Source organism: Grus americana, chromosome 1 (assembly GCF_028858705.1).
Source record: "Grus americana isolate bGruAme1 chromosome 1, bGruAme1.mat, whole genome shotgun sequence".
Lineage (NCBI taxonomy): Eukaryota > Metazoa > Chordata > Aves > Gruiformes > Gruidae > Grus > Grus americana.
The window spans coordinates 190107534-190128091 of record NC_072852.1 but is presented as its reverse complement, the minus strand read 5'-3'; the positions used below and the strand labels follow the sequence as shown (position 1 = coordinate 190128091).

The 20558-nt window shown below is 37.4% G+C and overlaps 1 protein-coding gene across 1 annotated transcript; it reads right to left on the bottom strand.

Moving 5' to 3' along the window:
* Positions 1-405: 405 nt before the first annotated feature.
* Positions 406-20443, bottom strand: VPS36 (vacuolar protein sorting 36 homolog). Its single transcript, XM_054844593.1, has 14 exons — positions 20251-20443; positions 18967-19035; positions 15398-15468; positions 13837-13951; positions 12331-12420; positions 10844-10930; positions 7531-7563; positions 7344-7421; positions 6801-6935; positions 5803-5868; positions 5197-5261; positions 4663-4747; positions 2673-2749; positions 406-2576 (listed from the first exon to the last, which is right to left on the bottom strand). Exons 1-14 carry the CDS (start codon positions 20344-20346, stop codon positions 2483-2485), a joined length of 1161 nt encoding a protein of 386 aa, XP_054700568.1. The 5' UTR covers positions 20347-20443; the 3' UTR covers positions 406-2482.
* Between the last annotated feature and the right edge of the window lie 115 nt (positions 20444-20558).

Genomic DNA, 20558 nt, shown 5'->3' with positions numbered 1-20558 from the left:
ATGGTATCAGATACATGAGTTCTGTTGTCTTTCAGCTGGGAAAACACATTCGCATGTGTCAAATGCTTTTCCAATGCTGGCACAGGGTATATGCTCCACTCAGACTCAGGCTGGCTCCCTCATGAAACTGGTGCTTGTGTAGACATCTGTAGTTTTGCGATTCTGGCTTGAGATGGGTCACAGGCTACTCTGCAACACAACCAGGGCATTCTAATTACATTTAATTCTGCCTTTTAATTTAAAATCAAAACTGTCTTGTACCCTTTTAGATACAAAATGAGACAGCAAAAAATGTGATGTGCTTTAAAAACCTGTCCCATGGAACCACAAGATTTTGATGTGTAAAGATTTTAAAGCTGCCCAAAACATTTAAGGGGAAAAAAAAACAACCAACAGAACAGTCTATTTAAGAAAATCTTTTAATTTTTATTACTTTCTAGTAGTCATTTTCTCATGTGTATGTTTAAATTCTAAACCAGCTATACAATCTACCCTATAGATTTCTTCTCCATAGGAAAAAAAAAAAAAAAAAGGAAAAATCTTGGGAAAGAAAAGCTCGAGAAGGTACCATCATTCTAAATAGGCTGTATTGTTATTGCTTAATTAAGATAATGAAATGCTCAGGGTTGGACCAGGGGAAGCTGGGAGATTACACTTGGCATTTCCTTTCTGGTTTTGTTCCTTCTGCAGAAGACATGTCCTCTTGTGGGGAGAGGTTCAGGCCCATACTGGTCTCCCTTGACAGAGGTTTGGGTATTGGGCAAAAGAAAGAGTTGTCACAAACCAGCTTTTTGCTTCCGAATTTCTCACTTTTCAGTCCCTCCTTAGATGCGTGATGCTTGGCGTACCTCGCATAGATCTCTTCTGTGGGTTGTGGGGAGGATGAAGAAAAGCGGCAAGCCGTCAGGTTCCAGAAGAGATGATACTAGATGGGTAACACAGTAAGAATAGTGCGGAACCGGTTCCTTCAGCTATGTCAAATACATTAGTTTTAGCACCTTCATGAAAGAGAGGAAAACTGCACTAAAGAAAGCACTGCATAAAAGTTTGCTCATGACAAGGATAAGAGGACACAATTCCCTGGGTCTAAATGAGCATCCTACGAACCCAAAGCATCATCACTGTAGGGATCTCTGCACTGACCTCCTTATTGGCAGGCTCTTAAGCCTTGTCTAAGCTATAGTAAAACTGAAATAGTTCTGAAAATATTGTCAGGCTCTTAAAAGCCTTTTTCTCCTTTTTTGTAATGTTGATTTGGTCATTACAACCACAATGCAGTTACCTATATGTTGTCATTGCTCATACCTTGAATTAATTTTATCTATTAAAACTGGTCACTTCAAAATGCCAAAAATTTAAGCGACCTGGATCATAAACATCCACTTACCATTATTACCATGACAACAGATCTTAATGTAATGTAACAACTCCACTGGAGTTATGAAAACTGAGACTATCAAATTGCATTCAGTGTGAACACAGGGCGAGGAATACCGAACAGCACGATACCTCGTGACTATTAAACACAGGGTGATAAGTCTTCTTCCTCCCTTCAATATTGAAAGCATATTAATTTTCACATATGAGATATAAGCAAATGAACTGTCTCTCCAAAATAGGTAACAGGCTGATGGAACAAACAAATGATCTTTCATTAGAAGTACAAGATAAAAACCAAGCACATTAAAGCACAGTCTGGTAGAGTGACAGGCAGCTACTACACTTGAGTATGTAAAGAGAAGACAGAGAAAAGGCACCCAAAGTGCAACATAATGAGACAGGAAGGAAGATGGTAAGGACAGAGAAGGGAGGAAGTCAGTGCTAACAATTCTTCTAGCTGAGATACTAGCATAAGACATGACAAAATAAATACCATGTTCTCTAGATTCACATAACATACATTAATCTCTCCTGCAGCAGGTTCTTTCTGTCTCAAAGTACAAGAATCCCATAATCCTCTCTTAGAAAACTGTTCATCGCTTTGGGGAGAAGGGGTTATTCTACACTGATTTGTTCCTTATACCTCAGTACACACCAAAGTCACTTTCCTTATCGCTACGGATACATCCGTCTGCTTTGTTGCTCTAGACATAAACAAACTGAAACTGGAGTACACAGTAACCTGTCTTCTGGGTGCCAACCCTCATGGCAGACTACAGGGATACTCTCTCCGCTTTCACTTGTGTGGAATCTTCATCTGACTTCCCTTGAAATAAGAAACTACAGAGCACATCAAATAAAACTTGAAACGTGAGCTAGCCGGCTTGAGACAATTAGCATGCTTCTCACTTATAGTGATTCCTATTTCCTTTCAGTTCCACGTAAGAGGATTCAGCACTTGAAATACCTGAGAACTGTAAAGCATTGCAATGTTCATCACTGTTGCAGCTGACTAACAAAAAATTTAGAGTCAATTTTCGGAAGGGTTCTGCTCTCTGCTCTCTTGTTCAACTGTTACACAACGAACTGTACACAAACTACATTAGCTTTGTGTCAGAAATAAATTTGGGTAGAATCTCAAGCCTTCCACCGAATCATCTCTGCAAAGATGGCCCATCTTTTCAGCAAGAAGCAGCCTAGAGAAAGCAAAAGAAGACCTGCTGTATTACTTGAGGACAACATGGTAACAAAGGTATTAAACACAGCAATTATTACTTACCATTATTACTTACCTTTCTTTGGCTAAGAGAACAGACATTCCCACCAGCTTAGCAAACTCGTCAGCTGTGAGAGAACCCTTTTCAGATACCTGTCAAAAACCAAACACACAAATAAACAAACTATGGCATTAAATGAACAATGAAGTTTTCTCAGCCACCAAATCAGGTCTAGCCTTGGAAGTGAGAAATTGGTAGCAAATCCCTTGTGAAGACAACTAGTTTGTTTGCATTTTAAAAAAAGTACAGATAATTTCAGTATTTCCCCTTAAAAAGTAGTAAGTCTAGACTTACTATTGCATTGAATTTCCCAAATAATTACCCTATGAATTAATAATTCTGCCATTTCTCCATTGCTTCAGTTTCAAGCAAACTTGTAAAACCACATGCAGTTGCCATTTCCTGCTTCCCACGTAACTGGGTGGGGAGGGGTCTATTCTGCATCATTCTCAGCAGTAGTCTTTTTATAGAAACTCAAGATTAAATTAGTCCTAACTTGAGATTTTATGAAGCTAAGTGATCAAATCTGAGTAATGGAAGTCAGCTATACAATGTAATATGCATACAGGTGATTAATTATCTTTTCTTCCCAAACCACTACTCTCATCAAGGGTCATTTTGGGTTCGACTTCCGTGTCATTTCCTGTCTTCCTCAGCTATTCAAAATCACCCCTCTCTCCTGTCTGAAACCCTGTGACTTCCTTTCACTTCTTCTCAGAAGTTTCATGTTACCGTACATTATACATTAAGTACAGGGTGCTTTTGGCCACAAGTCTGATCTCATCTTCCCTTTCCCTTATGGGCTAGCCTTCCTCATTCAAAGCCTCTCCCTTACATTTTTCTATGGAGTAAAAGTCTCATATTATGAAAATAAAAGAAAAAAGGCACTTCAGTAATAAATTCACCATCTGTTGCAGTTGACCTCATTTGTTATCAAGAAAAGGGTTTTCCTTTCCTTTCAAAGACATAAGCACTCTTATTGAAGGCAACAAATTAATTAGAAACCAAAAATAATCAGAAAAAAACCTTAAAATGGACTAAGTATTCTTCTGTAAATATAAGAAAATAAACTGAAAGGATTAACATATATTGAAAAATTTAAGCATTTCAATTTTGATAATTTAGGATGGAATCTTTTAGACGGCTATATACATTTCTCTTATCTAAAAATCTTTTTGATGAGAGAAAGCTATACGGTAACTATCATGCAAAATGCCCTGAAGAGTCTACCTCATGTAGCAAGTGAGAAGGTCTGGGTTAGCTCTACTTTTTCTTGACTGCCCAAGTCAAAGTCCTCTTTGATGTTTAACTTTAGATACACTGAATCAGCCTTTCCTCAACTTTATGAAAAACAAAAAATGACATCCCTCTGAAAAAGACACAGGAAAATGCATCAGATAATGGGATAGCAGGACCTTAAAGAGTCCAGGGGCAGCAAGACCATGAAGGTTTACCACACTGACAAATTAATACTATTTTTTTTTTCCCTGATGAAGCTAGCCTAATTCTATACGCACTGTCCTCCAACTGAGCGCTCTTCACTGTGGCAAACTCGGTACAAGATGTTACACCTAAAATGTGTTATTTTATGAAATAAACCCAAACTAAACAACTGCCTATATCAACATTTAAGGCATGCACTACCTTCAAGCACATTGTGTAGAGCGTCTGAAGTCCACTTCTGTTAAATTAAGTGCTTAATACATACCATGAATTTCATCCTACAGCGCAAAAGATTTGGAGGAAGGTTGTAGGTTAACGAAGTTTGGAAAGAGATGGAAAAGTGATTTATCCCTTAAGGAGAAAGCAGTGGCTAAGATTATTGCCTGCACAGCACTTTGAAGATGAAAAGAGCTATTTAAGTATTACTGTTAGGAGATTTGGAAGTAGAATATTTTGTATTTCAAAACCTCAAAAGGAAATCCTGTACATCAAGTTTTTATACCTAATATGTTTAAATTTCCCCAGCACGGTCAGAACACTGAAGGAAATGAAGTACACTTACTGTCTCTAAAGCAGAAGCTACCATTTCCTCTTCGTTATGAGACTGGAGTTCAATCACCATCACACCACTGTCGAATATCCGAAGCCTAAAATCAAGACAGAGTCAAAGTAACTAAAAACCCTGTGCACACCACCTATCGTCACATTTCTAATACATCCACACCTATAACCACAGTGCAAAAAGGAAAAAAAACCCAAAGCTCTGTAAAATGAACTTAACATTAAAAGCATCTTCAAAATCTGAAGAGGCTGAAAAGAGCAGGACATATGTCTGGGCTTAGTTAAACACTTTTCCAGTATAAAAAAACTGTATTTGAAGTGAAAATAATATTGTCTTCCTAGCAAAGTGAACCATGGTTAAAAATTTGTATTTTAATGTAGAGTAGATGTTGGTGTATACAGCAGCATCCTTTAAGCAAAGGATGACTTTGTTTAATAAAAAAAAATCTACTGCAGGTAAAATATTAAGTCATCCAAGCACCACAGTCCAACTGGCGAGTGCCATGTTTTATAAATACCTCTGTAAAGCCCTTACCTTAGTGGTAATTTCAGTGACTCCAGCATCTTACAAGCATTTACTAAATCTTCTGGTGACAGCAACTATTAAAACAGTAAAACATATTTATTCACAGCTTGCATTTCAAGTATACAGCATAACACCAAAACAAAGTTTTAATAACTACAGCTGTAAAATACACCAGGCTACACAACATTGTTAATTTTCTTCCCTTCTATTGTCCAGTCTATTTTCTTGGCTTCTATGCTCTTTTCTGTTCCCTTACTATGTGCTCTATAATAATCATTCTTGCCCTGTCTACAGAAAGAATTGATGTATTTTGTAGAAAAAAACCCACAACACCAACATTCACCATTCTTTAGTATTTTCTGTCCTTTCAGTTTTCTTTCCACATAAGGATGGGTTTTCACTTTTATATGGTATTATAAAAAGCAGCATACATTATGACAACTTAGAAAGGATACATAAACATTGCATGGAAGAAGGAGAAAGGAAAAAGGTAAAAAATCCCTAATTTTAATAAAGAGCTAATCACTTCATGCTGTTAGACAGGTAGAGTGAGCAACTGGTTTTCTTAATTATCTTATGACATTTTATAAAATATTTAATAAAAAAATTTCTCACCTCTAATCCTCGTGCACGATTTACCAGACAGTATACTTCTGTAAGTGACATGATCCCTCCTCGCTCCTGTGTTAAGCACAAGACTGGTAAGAGAAATAGCATTAATCTAGTAAACACAGTATCTCAACTTGCATTTGACTGACTGAACAGATAAAACAGAGGCACTAAATTATGGGCTTCAGTGAAAAAAACTACCCAGGCAATAGCATGTATTTCTAGCATGAGAGGTAAGTTGTTAGATTATATCTTTCTCTAATAATTTTAAAATGCAAAACACTGATATTACATCCAAAGACTGTGAATCACTTTGATTTTAAAGCAGAGTATAAATCACAGATTTAATATATTGAAATTCTTTGTTCCTATCAATCAATTTACCACTTTTACTTTTTAGAAACCCTCAGTTTTCTGTTCTGATCATAGTAGGTAGCACATAGCTTTCAGAAAAATACTGTAATATGTATGCTTTTTAGTAGATACATAGACTTTTAAGTTTCAATCTGAAATCTAACTTTTTGGTGAGCATCGTGAATTCTGTATTAGCTTCAGATAAATTAAAATATCAGATATTACTAAGGGACAGTTAATCTATGTAATAACTGTGCTATATTTGCAACGTATGTAATTTTTAAGCAGTTTAAAGTCTGACTACTTATATTTTAAAAGTCAGTGTTGTTTCACTCTTTCTTTAAAAAAAGTTATATTCTGTGGCAAGGGACAAATACAGGGCTGTTCAAATAGAAGAAAGACTGTTAATGTGATTTCCTAATATCACTGATATTTTGCAAATTAGAAGTTGAGATGCCATTGCCCCAAAGAAAAATTCTTCCTTACATTTAAACTTTACTATTCAGAAAGAGGATAGATATTCCTTCCATAAAAGCTGAATATGAGGCTGTGCTGCTAAACCTGAGACTTTAAAAAGAGGCACAGTCCTACAGCCAAAACACATTTACAGCAACACATGGAAAATGCTGGTGCAAAATGAGGGACTTTACCTCTAACGGTGTCTGCAGTATTCCGGCTAGTTGCTTCGCCAGTTGCATATGGTAATGTGTACCAGATCCATATGTTTCCCTAGTAACTGGATTAGCTATACCCATACTCAGTAGATAAGACTTGAACCTAATAGTCTAAACAAATAAATAAATACATTTAAGAGTACATCAGCTAGTGAATGATTCTGGTTTTTAAGTGTCTTTGATTGTATTACTATAAGACAGTTTTGGTGAACAAATCCATTCAGTTTACTACCAATAAAGTCAATTGCTTGCAAAGAGAAAGCAAGGCTTAATACAATTTATTTTTGATGAGCAGAGGTGAAAAATACAAAAATTTACACAAAGGCAGTAAAATCTTTGCTTTTAAGAAAGGGTCAAAAGAAAAGCTAACACCAAACAAATAACTTTAACTTTATGTAGAATTAAACACAAAAAAACCCAACCATGAAGTGTTCTTTATTAACATTACATTATTAACCGGACAGCTTTTTGCTTTGCATAGAAACATATCTGTTGACTTTAAAAACAAAATTAATTTACCTCATCCTCAGTGATGTCACCTTGTTTTTCTTTAATCTTATTAGCTATTGACTTCGATAACTCCACCATTTCCTTAGCCTATCAAGAAAGTCACGTAGGTAAGTCAACTTTCAGCTCAACAGAGAAAACATGCTTAAAGCTGAGAAAAGAAGCATAAGTCTACTTGGATAAGTGACACATGCCATACCTTCTCCATTAGTTTGCTAAGGTCCTCAAAAGCCTGAAATGAAAAGCAGACATTGCAGATCAGTATAATTACAGCATTCAGGTTCATGGATACAGTGAGCTGCCTTTGTCCACCTAGCCAAACTATTCATAAAAGCTGCTATCCCTTTAGATTAGTATGTTATAATGTGAGCTATTATATATAATTGGTTGATATATCTGTTTTATATCAGGTCTTAAAATCAAAATTATACAATCCATAAACAACAAAGAATGAAGAAAAGAAGCAATCACACACTTTTTTGGTATGTGAACGCTAGTTCCATATGATTTATGAAATCTGTATGATAGGAAGGAACAATGAGATACTGAAGCCCGGAAAAGATTAAACTGTCCAAGTTTATTATGCTGTCCTAAAACCTGGGGGCAGGTTTCTTGATGGTGATCCAACAGTTAACCCTCAAGGAGATCTATTGTTTCTACCTAGCTAGCAGCAAGCCAGCTGTAAAGCTACAGAAGTACTCCTCCTGACAAGACAAGTTTCATCAGTAGATGAAAGTTAGTAAGAAACAGTCATTTCAAATGAGCAAGGAAGAGGGTAGATGCTTTCACGTATATGCGTAACTGAAAAGACAAAAGCTCTGAAAATGTGTGGGAACATCTGTTCATTTAAGTATTGCATACATATGAACAGTGGTGCTACCATAATAAACAAAAAACAGTTAAAAAATGAATGAAATAAGGTCCATGAGACAAATTATCAGATTTAAATAAATTAAGATAAAAACTAGAAAAAAGCATCCTCTGAAAACTCTACAGGTGTTGGACTAAAAACCAAAACACTCGCTAGAGAAAGGGAAAAAATTATTTGTGCAAAACAGTATTTTTCTAGTCTAAGAAACCTTTTATTTTGTTTCCACAAAAAATATTTAATAAACTGGGCATCCATCATAGGACCACAATTATATCAAGTCTATTAAACTTAGTAAACTGCTACGGTCTTAAATACAATTCTACAACAACCCACAAAGGGCATTTTTAGGCTTAAATAAAACATACTTTAAAAAAAGCTGAAGCTATACTGAATTTCAAAAGTTTTAGTAATGATAACCAACTAGCTTTAAAAAAATTCATGTTAAAAAAAAAAGACTTAGCAATGGTATTAATGCAACTATATTAAAAAGCAACTCTCATTTCTCCCATCCTCAGGAACACACATTCAGCCTTCTCACCTGCTCCTCTCAAACACATGACAATGTGCCCAGCTGGTTAAGCTTTTCAAACAATCTTTTTTTGAACAAGTGGTGTGAGAAAAATTCCTGAACCTTTTCAGCTAAAGCTTGCCGGACAGCAGCATCTAATCCCTCCATCCACAAGTTAAGAAGGTTCTTCAGTTAGAGACTGGTCAAATGACCAGACAGACATCTTGCCTACAGCTTCTGGTCATTGCTTTTATGTGATTCTTAGCTTATTCTGAATAATCCTCCACTAGAAAGACATATTTAGCAGAACTTGTGAAGGAAGACCCAATTGTTCCCATCTACATTTAGGCACCTTACTTAGAAGCTTATTGGTCTGAGATTCAACATGCAAAGAGAAAGAGATGCCTCCAGGAAGAGACAGGGTTTGCTTTTCACCTGAATCCCTCCTAATGGTGCCAGGGTTTCTCCACTGACTGGAGAAGTCTAGCTTCTTAACACTTGGTACCTAAGTTAGGTATCCAAAATTAAGTGGGACAAAACTAGGTCCAAGGGAAGAAAAGAAAATATACCACCATACAACAATAATCTACCACTATCAGAACAAAACCTTCTCTTTGGAATGTTTCTTCTTACTTCCTAATCTGCCAAATTAAATAATTTACAATAGATTTCCCAATCTCTAGTGTAAATCAAAGTCCTTCTACTGTACTTGTATATGATATCAACAAAAAGTTTTCTAACAAGGCTTTTTTCCAGCTTATTTCTAATCTCAGTAACCTGCATGAAAACATCACTCATCAAAAGAACCCTTGATTTAGCTACACAAACAGCATGCTGCGTCTAACTCCTCCTCTGCCTGACTCACCGAGGGCAGGCCTGGAAACAAAGGGGAATGTGCACACACCTAACAGGAACTTCCTCAGATAAACAAAGGCTAAAGAACTGGATTCTTATCAGCAGTGAACAGCAGATGCAGGAAGCCTTTTCCTGGAAGCCAGGGCACCATTTTTTAAATTAAGTCATTTATAACATTTAAAGCTGGAGGAAGGCAGGATTTTACAAGTCGTGGTTTTCCTCCGTTCATACAACACATATAAATGGATTTCTTTTACTCTCTGACAAAACTACTAAAGGAAAAAATAACCAGACAATACCTTTTGAACTATATACACACACATGTAACCACAATATCTTTTGAACTACACACAGAACTTCATTCATTAGGGTCCTCATAAACAAAGTAAAAAGTTTAATGCTACCGGTACATGAAACAGCATGCAGCCTGCAAAAGTCCGATAATTTTCTTATATATCAGAGCAGTGAATGCCTTTTTTATTGTGGCACACTGAATCCCACAAAGCTTTGCCACAAGAACAAATCCATTGCACATAGTTTATGAGTACTTCTGTATTAATCTCTATTACCAAGACAGAACCAGACTATTTTTAAGGATATTGCTCCCAGGTATATATGAAGAAATTAATTGCCTCTGTTGTCCATCAGTATTGATATCTGGAATTCAATTACTGTGCTGTTTCTGGGGAAAAAGATGTTCTCCATCTAGCCCAGGTATCCTGCAAAGATACTTGTTACATCTTGCTGATGCCTGCACTGCAGAACATTTTACTATAATTATAAGCCTAAATCTAACATGTAAAAACTGAATATTTATAAGATGAAAACCTAACTTCACCACAGTTATGAGCAGACACTAGGATCAGCATATTTGTCTTAATATGTATTAAATTTTCAATTGAAACCAAAATTAGCTGTAAAAAAAAAGGAAAAAACCTCCAAACTTGTAATAGTCTCTTTCTGCAGATGCCTTTGTGTTCTGCTTCCCAACGAAAAGTCACTAAACTCAGATTTCTAATTCTACCAAAAATAATTTTATAAATACACACTGTTAGTTTCAAAGAACAGTCTTCTTGAAAGGAATTGTTTAAATTAAGTACCTTTACATATGTTGAAAAGCCAGTTAAACATAGTAAATAACTGTAAATTATACACTCTTAATCAATTTAGAGTTCTCAGCAAAAACAATAAATACTGTCGGATGCCCCTAAAAGAAAGTGTGAATGAATGTAAATAGTTCAGACAGGTGGTTGACCTTGAAACTTCAGTAGTACTTACCTCGGAAATGTTTTTGTCAGTCTCTTTTCTTTTTTCCTCTAATTTCCTTTCAATCCCTACAATTCCTACAGCCCTTATTCTTCCTGCCTGCAAAAGAAAATAATGAAAGGAATCAAAATAGGAAATGCTAAGTTTTTTCATCCACCTCTCTGTGAAAAGCCTTACATTAGAAGACAGGAAACATTCCCCCAAAGAGCTGATATCATGCATACAATATTTCATATATTTCTTGAAAGTATTTTTTAAAGCAGTGTCAAAAAATAAGTGATAAGTGTAAAGCATGGATGAATTTGCATTAGTAGACAGATAATAAGATTATTATATTGAAGCTAGTAATATGAAGATGCTCAATAACCTGATCCAGACTGAGCATTCCAGCTTATCCCAATTAAAGCCTCCCAAGTCCATGTGAACATGTGTACTAGACCTGTGTGAGTGTATCCAAATATGATTACGTCAAGAAATCTAGCCTGAAGAAACATAGCCACAGAAACACAATGCAGTCTAAATTACCTTGCTGAGAAGTATCAGTATGGACGTGATGGTGAATCTTTCATTTGATGCCAAATGTGTTTTGGAAAGGCTGGTACCTAAGTGGCAGGGGTGCCAGCCCTCAAATCTCTGACTGCAAAGCTTAGCACTGGTGCTAATGATTTGCTATTACTTAAGAATAAGGACAGAGGTAAGGCATTTTCATTAAGTGATTCTCGACGCAGGGTACAGGCTTCCCCATTAGTCCATCAAATGCAACTATGTTTATAGGTACTACATTTACAAAGGACAGCATATGTGATTTGACATTAAACAATGTTTACATGATCCTATTTCATTCATAGTACTATACATAGTACTATATGTTCAATATATTCATATACAGAAACAACATCCACATGTTTATCAGAGTTTATAACCCAGAAGTATGCAGATAAAGAAGGCAATCTAACATATGACAGAGATTGTCCATAACAACTGTCCATTTAGAACATACATTTAAACCAAACATATAGGTTCCAAACAGTTATGTAAAAGTTACATGTTATGTATTTGACTTCCAGCCACAAAAAAAGCAAACAAAAAAATCACAATTAAGACCAAAAATCCTTCAGCTTCATTAAATCTCTCATGCTGAATAAAATTATATACAAATATTTATATACATATTTGCATAATTACATATATGTATGTGTGTCTGACTCCATTTAAAAAAATGGAGCTCATTATCAACTATTCAAGTCTAAACACACTCAAGGAAGAAAGGCCGCAGCATTCTCTGTTAGGTGAAAACTGCAAAGGAGAAACTGATTTATGCCAGTGAATAAACAGGCAAAGTAAAACTGAATTCCTAGATGTGCCCACAGTGTTGGTTAGAGAGGCATATCATATGGGGGCAGGAAGCAATGGAACAAGAGATTACACACAGATTCTGCACTTAAGCTAAACAAAATGACACATGACACACAGAAGGATGTAAGAACCTTTGCACATACCTGTGAATCCTTATTAACTTGAATGGTCTGACTGGTAGGCATGTTCTCCCATCTCCTTTGTGTGATTTCTTCTGATAATCGTCTATAGAACTGCAAACATTAAAGAGTGACAACAGATGTTTCATAAACTGTGCAGAGTACGGCTGGGTATTTTTAGCATCTTGGTGGTAGATGAAACAAACTTCACTGTAAGACAAAGCATGGTAACACCTACACATCCACAGTATAACATTCATTATCTGGAAATTCTTAACATCCAGTCTTCAAAAATATATACATTAGAGGAGGAGACACATAGTTACTAGTTCAACTTGCATGAGTACTTCTATTGCACAATGGTTTTTTTCAGATATTCAAAATGTTCCAAAACATGCTAAAGTTAAAAGCATGCCTTTGAGCAAACCCTGACATTTTTAACAGGAAGGAAAGTTCATCAATCCAATGACTGTTGATCTGTTGAATTAACAGTATAAAGACAATCACATAGATCAATTACACTATTTGTTTCTTGCTAATACCAGAAGATGGCATTAGTTATCACTGACCAAAATCCAGAAAGAAATTCTATTCCATTCTTATGGTTGTTAAAAGTTCACAGGAAAGCATCCTGAAGTCATAAAGAAAAGATCTGGAGCGTAACTGATATGTTAGGTCACGCGTAAGCATAGTAATTTTGATTCTCAGACATGAACATTAACATTAAAATAAATAAGGTTACTATTAGGCAAAACACCTATCCACCCTTGCCCTAAGCTGAAAACTGCTCACAAAGAAATGAGAGTGAGTCTGATCATGCACATGCATTTGTAAGACATTTATAACTAATTCAAGTTGAAAATCTGACTTTCTGCAGTGAACAGTGAAAAAAAACCTGGGGTTTTTTCATTTTTCAGTTAAAGTTCGCAGTTTCTTCAAGTGAGGATCTTATACTGTGAAATTTCTTTACAGAGTGCAATTTCTTTGTCTTTTAGGATAAGCCTTCTTCCAAAAAAACCTACATTTTTTTACAATGCGCAAAGCTTTTGAGATTTGGTGTAGGTAAAAAAGATTTGTAAAAAGGCTCTGAGGCAACAAAAAGTCTTCAGCAATAAAATTAAAGACATGATTAACACTAAGTTGCTTGATTCCTGTTCAGTATAGGGCTAGCTACAAAGAAACACCTTTTACCCTGTTAAACATCTAACAGATTTCAGAGACGTAATTTTGGAAAATCCTGTGTTCAATTTAAAAGATTAAAACCAGAAGTATAAGATCACATTAAAACTGCTAAAATAAGGACAAAGCCTAATAGTGCCTCCTGACAGTTTTGGAACTCTATTCGCATTACTTAACCAAAGTATAGATCCCCGAAGGCTCACAGTGTGTGTCTTCAAAAAGGATGTATTGAAAAAGCTCCACCTCAGAAGTAAACATGGAAAGATCATGGAAAATTATCACTAACACAGCAAGAGGAGAAAGGCATGTCCAAAGGTCTGATGTGCTGGGCTTGCATGGTACGAAACTTACCTCAATCTGCCCATGTTCCTTGAAAGAAAGTTTGATGTAGGAATATTTGCTGCTTTGGAATGGACCAGGCTCTTTGTTCGAAGAAGCAGGATGAAGATGAACTACTATTTTGGCACTAATAAAAAGTTAAAGGAAAGAGAAGAGGTAGCTTTCTGTAATATCTAAAAAAATCGTTTCTGAAAAGTTAACCATTTCATCAAAACTTGTATTAACTTTAGCTCACATAAGATCTAAAGTATACAGAATAATGCTTTACAGTTTGCATCAACATTTAAGTATTTTGACTCAATATTATAGTAGGTCTTGCATTAAAAGTACTATAACCTCTAAACCAGCAACATCTCACAAATTTCAAATATACCCACCATGAATTCTTAAGAAATAAACATAACAAATTTTAACATTTCAAGCAATAATTTCTGAAAAATCTTTTAGTTAAGATATAAACTAATTGTCAAGTAGTCATTCAATTTGGATTTTGACTTGCAATAACTACTGCCAAAATACACTATCTTTGTCACAGGAAAACAAAAGGTCTCAATATTATGTTTAATCTATTCCACTTGTATATATCACTCACAAACACTGTATGTGAATTTGTCCAAAACCAACATTCAAAGGTAACATACATGGAAATAACCATCTAAAATGACACCTACCACCAAAACAAACTTTGAGATAGCATTATTTTAGGAACATAATTAACTGCTATTACAGCATTTCTGCAAGTCTGCCATTCCCATTTCATTTTACTGATACTTTTTTCATGCGTCTTTATTTATGTGAGTTCTCCAGTGTTAGTGAATTACCTGATTTCTTCTGGATACCCCAGGCATATTACCTTACCCATCTGACTGTAGGCTGCAAACAGATGTCAACTACATATATATTTCTCCAGTTAATATTTTTTTCTTTTCTTCTTGTGAAACTTCTTTATGCACATACCATACTAAATTAGTTATTCAAGTGAGTGGAAACATTTGAGTTCCTTCTAACCATCACTAGCATTTCCATGCTCAAAATCAATCATATGGTCAATGAAAGTTATATAATATGGGATCTGGCAGAGTTTCTATCCCCGACCAGTTCTGTGGCACAAAAGACTAAAATTAGCTTTCAAATGGAAGTGTTTAAGGTCAGGTTGGATGAGGCTTTGGGCAACGTGGTCTAGCGGAGGGTATCCCTGCCCGTAGCAGGGGAGTTGGAACTAGATGATCTTTAAGGTCTCTTCCAACCCAAACCATTCTATGATTCTATGAAATGTACATCCAGCAAAATCACTGTTGTCATTTATGACTAATCAAATGAAAATGTCAAGCTAGAACACATACTTGTTTAGTGACTACAAGACATTTATTTAACAAATCACATCAAACAGTGCTTTGTCATGACTCTCTTACACATTTGATCTCAAATGAGGAAAGCAGGCCCTTGTGGCTGTCAATCTGGAAACCTGGATTGCAACTGGAACCTACCATGAATTAATACATAATCTTGGGTACCTCACATAACATCCATGGGCAAACTATCAGTCTGAAAAAGACAATGACTATCACCTTACCTTTTTCCTATACCAGCTGCTTGCTCTTCAATAAAAACGACCTGAGACAGAGGTATAGCAATGCAGCACTCCTGGAATAATCAATGAAAACACACAAGTGAAATTAAAGCCATGTCCTGACTATTCACTCTCTAAAATCAAGTGTTCTCTTTCTCCATTTCACAAACAGTACAGATTTCTACAGGTGCTGCCTGAGGCACTCCCAGTGAAATACGATGGTAACAATAGAAACAATCTATTAAAGAGAAATATAAGTAGAAATACAAAGTTGAAACCGAGTTCTAGATAATAAAAAAAACAAGCTTAAGCATCAACGTGTCAACTTTAGACATCTCAAGCTAGATTCATAGAGGGATTCGTGAGTTTAATGAATCTGTAGTATCTAAGTTCAAAACTTAAACACTAAAATTTCCACACTACTGCAGCATATCGCTGTAGGTGCACAATGCTTATAGGTTCTTAACATTTTTGCATTGATGTTACTTTGGGAGCTAAAACAATATCCAAAAGCACCAGTCTTAAGTGTTGAATGTCTGAAAAACTAGACTATCTGAGTGGAATAGGAATTTCTCCATCTATCCCACACCCAAGGACTTAATCCAGCAGTTGATGCATCTCAACACACATTTGTTGGACTGTGCTTTAGACAAAACAAAGCAGAGCAAGAAACAAGACTGTGTCCATCTGTGGGAGACTTACCTACCCAGGTTAACCTTTTACTACATGCATTTAAGACAGAAATTGCTCAAAGGAGCAATTCAAAGCATCTAATTAGATGCCTGGTCTTGTTTTGGTGAGTCTCCTTTCGTGAATGTTAGTCTTCTGCACAATAGCTTGGTGATCAGTACCCAGAATACAGAAACATAGGTTACATTCCCTCTTTGGACCTCTCTTCCATCTGCTGGGAGGGAGTGCCTAACACCAGGTTACAATGAGCACCCTTATGGGGCCCTCTCAATCGCCACTACCAAAATTGTTCCTCTTTGCATGAAATGACTAAATACTCATTAAACTGGAGATTAGGGAAGTATACATGCAGGAACTCTGACTAATAAGGAAATCTCTCATTGGGAAAAAATATGGGTTGTATTTCCCGTTTTAAAAAACTCTTTAATACAAGCTATTTAGATTCTTCTATGGCTTCAGATTCTGCAGCCGTTACATGCAACAGGTTACTGTTTGTTGTCCACATAGCTCTGGACACTTTAATACAAGCAAAATTACACTTCTGTTAAAAAAAAAAGTTTTTGAAAATGACAAGAGTGTCCAACTATATATAGTATGTACCCCGTTAAAATGATTGATTCATTTAGTTCACAGTTAGAAAGTTATGAACTTATTGTAAGCACAAGGACTTAGTATCACCCGTTCCTGGTGAGAGAAGCAAGAGGAAGGGATACAAAAAGACAGATGTGTTAAAAATACTGTGAGTTTATTGGATAATTTATTTCTAATGTCTCATGCTCACATTATGCATGATTTTATGGTTTAAAAAGTTGTACAAATCTAGCTATGTAATAAACTTAAGAGAATTATGTATTTTTTTCCTTTGGAAATCACTATTTTCTATACCATTCAACTGCAGTTTACAGCTGTTCTTGTAAAAACGTTTGCAATGTTAATCTAGTGGCAAGTGCCCTGTTTATTACTAAAGTTTGCTGACACAGTAAAAGGGGAGTCTCTCTACAAGTTTATTCTAGGTAAGCTAGCTAAAGTTTCTAAGGCTGATGTTGTATCACAGCTGAGCTTAGCCAACAAGTCACCATGAAAATAAAAGGGCACTGTGCTCCCCATGTCTCAGTCCTAAGAGCTTGAAAAAGAATCAGGTTTATTTACCACACTAACAAAGTTATTTGTATTCATATCCCCTGATCAGAACTGGGTAATTTTTGCCAATCTCCTGGACATATGTTTCTGCCCCTTCTGTTAATCAAGCCTGAAGGCTGTCAGAATCTTTGCTGAGTTAAATTCATTTGTTAAAATAAAACTTTTTCTTCCTCATTCTCCAAGGTTCTTCTCTGCTGATTTAGCAAATTCAATGATCTTGGAAGAGTAAAAGAAACCATGTGGCCTAGGAGCAGGGGGAGAAGTCAGAAAAAAGAGACAAACTTCATCCTTTTGTTGGGAAGGACAGAATAGGAATACGGACAGTTGTAAGACTTGCTAAAGCCATAATGCTTAATGTTACTCCAAGTAAGGAAAAGCAAGGAAGAAGTCCAAGTGAGAAGATTAGAGGCAGTGCACAGTGCAGTGCATGCCCACCTCTCAAAATGAGATGCTGATGAAGAAATAAGAAGTGATTAACATAGACAGTTTAGCCCAGATAAATTATCTCAGGCTGACTGTGCCAAAAAAAAAAAAAAAAAGTTAATTTATACAGAATGGCTCACGGTCTGGACAATCAGCCTCTGACTTCTTCAACAGTAACCCCACCCTGGGGACCAGCTCTCAAAACATTTTGAAAAATTCATACTAAAAATAGTTCTGCTGTTCCTGCAAACAATCCCTAAAGAAAAAAATGTATTGCTTTGCCAAATTAAGAACATTCTTTGTGACCTTACCTTCAGAAGGCTCTTAATAGCTCCCTGCTTTGGAACAAGGATGTGATATTTGGTAGGGAATGGCCTCTGGGTGCCAGAGGTGCTTCAGCTATCCTTGTGCAAAATTAGTCCAATGGGCTATTTTAGGCCTTTGAAAAGTTGGCATTTGCACATGCTTTGTCAAAACTTTGGCTTCCAGGGTTAAATTTCTACAAGGCTGTGTCCAAAACAAGCATAATCCAACCTGGTTCTGAGGAGGACTTCTCCTTCAATTGCAGCTGCAAAATGGTGCACATCATCACAGTCTATGCTTAGACTACAGACACAAAGCTCTTTCTCACCCATTTCTAGCCTGCAATCTCAGGCTGTGGCTTGATGATACAAAGCATCCAGCAGCACTGTTACTATGCTGTAGTTCTGACACTGCCACTTAACCTCCAAGTCAATTAGCAGTACACACAAATGTTCTGGCTTAGTGAAGGGATGGTTCAGCACAGGAACAGGCAGTTGGGAGGGTAAGACCCATACGAAACAATACGGACACCAAACAGAACCTATTATCAAATCATGGTCTGGGACTATATGGTCGGAGCAGAAGACAGGGAAGCTTGGACTTGAAAACAATGAGGAAGTAAAGGTCTTGCTAAACAAGAAGCATGGGAGAGGAGTTCACATTATGATTTGCCTGACATATTCAGCTTCAGTCTCAAAAAAATGGTTTTTAGTGCATGATACCAGACTCTTTTCTCCTCTATTTTTGTGTTGTAGAAAAGGAACGTTTATATGATTGATTCTCATCTCTCCTCATCTTCATATGATTATTTTATTAAAGTAGAATTGGGTGAAAGAACATTCCTGTACGTAATTTTCTTTCCACTGTGAGCCAAAAAATGGATTATACTTGTAAAACAAAACACACACAAAAGAAAGAAAGATCTCTCTGTGTGCCATCTTTTCATTGCAAGCTACCTGTTGTTTATCATGGAATTTGCAATTGAATGGCATAAAAGAGACAAAAGCAGGACTTACATGATTCTTCTGATCCCTCCAGATCAGTCTGTGTGTGCTAAGCAGTAATACTCCACTATCAAATTTCACCTAAACAGGAAAAATAAAACAGATCATCAACAACTTTAACCAGTAAGTTGCATAAATATTGATCTTGAAAACATTACACATTACCACAACATCGCAATGAGATTCAACGAATCAATATTTTGAGAACACTCTCTTTTTTTTCAAAAAACACAATAAATAAAGTTTAGGAAACAATGGAGAAAATCAGTATAAAAGATTAGATGGTTATACACAAACTTCCTTTTTCAACTGCATAAACTTTCCCCCAGGAAATCCTGAAGGATCCTCCCTCCATATGCTGTGCAAGATATACAAACATTCCTAAATATCATATTTTAAACAGGGCTATTGGCTTTGGAACACTATTTGCTGACAAAGAAAGTAAAAGTTGTGCAAAAGAGCAAACCAACCTACTAAGAAGATGCTATGCACAGTCTGAAATCTGGCCTATCACATAGGAGTATTGCTTCTATCCATTTTACTGTTGAAAAGTTTTTATCAGACAGCAATCAATATGTGGAAAATCTGCGTTAGCAAACTGCTTCCTACTTGTAAAACTTGAGGCACGTTTTCACAGCTTTTTAGGAGGGTATGCAACTACTGTGGTGTGGAAAAATGAAGAGATCAAGAGTTACTCCAGCAGTAAAGCAAAGCAGAAAGTGGGTAGGCTCAGGTAAGAGCAGAGGGCAAGAGAGCACCCTTGATGACCAAAGCTAAAGAGCATTTTACAGCTGCCAGCATGACTCAAGCATGAATTGTATGGCATGCCCTGTACATGACATCAAGCGAGGACAACAACATGGAGGAGGGCTTAGTCCCTGACACAGGAAGGCGGTGACAGCCCCAGCAGTGGACATCAAGTTTCACGACAGTGACACCAGCTACACACGCCCTGTGGGGATGCCAACCCTCCCTCCGTGTGGCACACACCGTCCAAGGCCTTTCTCCATTCCACAAAGCCTGGATCCCCTCCCTAATCTTCTGACAAAGCCAAACCCTGCCAGACTCTGGAGCAAAACGTACACGTCCTCCCACACCTGTGATCGGCGCTCCGCCTGCAGCCCAGGCCCCTTCACACCCCTCGTCTCGCCCCTCCTCGCACCCCTTGCCTGATACCACCCATAATCACGTCTCCTGCCGCCCCGGTTGGCTGGGGCCCATGGCTGTGCCCTTTCCCCCGTCCCGGTCCCGGTCCCCGCCGCGCCGCCAGGCCCCGCAAAGGGCCGCTCCCGTCACCTTCTCCTCCCCATCGTAGAGGCGCACGCCGCGCTGCTGGACCACCAGCGTCTCCCCCAGCTCCAACAACCCGCTGGTCCACGCGAACCTGTCCATGGCGGGCGCGCAGCCCCTTCCCCTCCCTCCCCGCCGCCGCCGGCAGACCAGGCCGCAGCCGCCGCTCCCCGCCCGCAGCCACCGGGCGAGCAAGCCCCATCCCCGGCCGCCCCGCGCCCTCTAGCGGCGTCCTGAGGAACGGCCGCCATCTTCCCTCTGCCTCTCCCTCCAACGCCCGCCCCGCCCACCGACTAGACACCACCGCGCGCCCC

Bases quoted from the DNA above. Each gene is read 5' to 3' on its own strand.
- VPS36 (XM_054844593.1), bottom strand. From the start codon at position 20,346: ATGGACAGGTTCGCGTGGACCAGCGGGTTGTTGGAGCTGGGGGAGACG. The intron at 19,036-20,250 runs GTGACGGGAGCG...TTTCCTGTTTAG, and splicing joins TCTACGATGGGGAGGAGAAG to GTGAAATTTGATAGTGGAGT. The intron at 7,564-10,843 runs GTAAGTACTACT...TTTTCATTTCAG, and splicing joins CTGACAAAAACATTTCCGAG to GCTTTTGAGGACCTTAGCAA.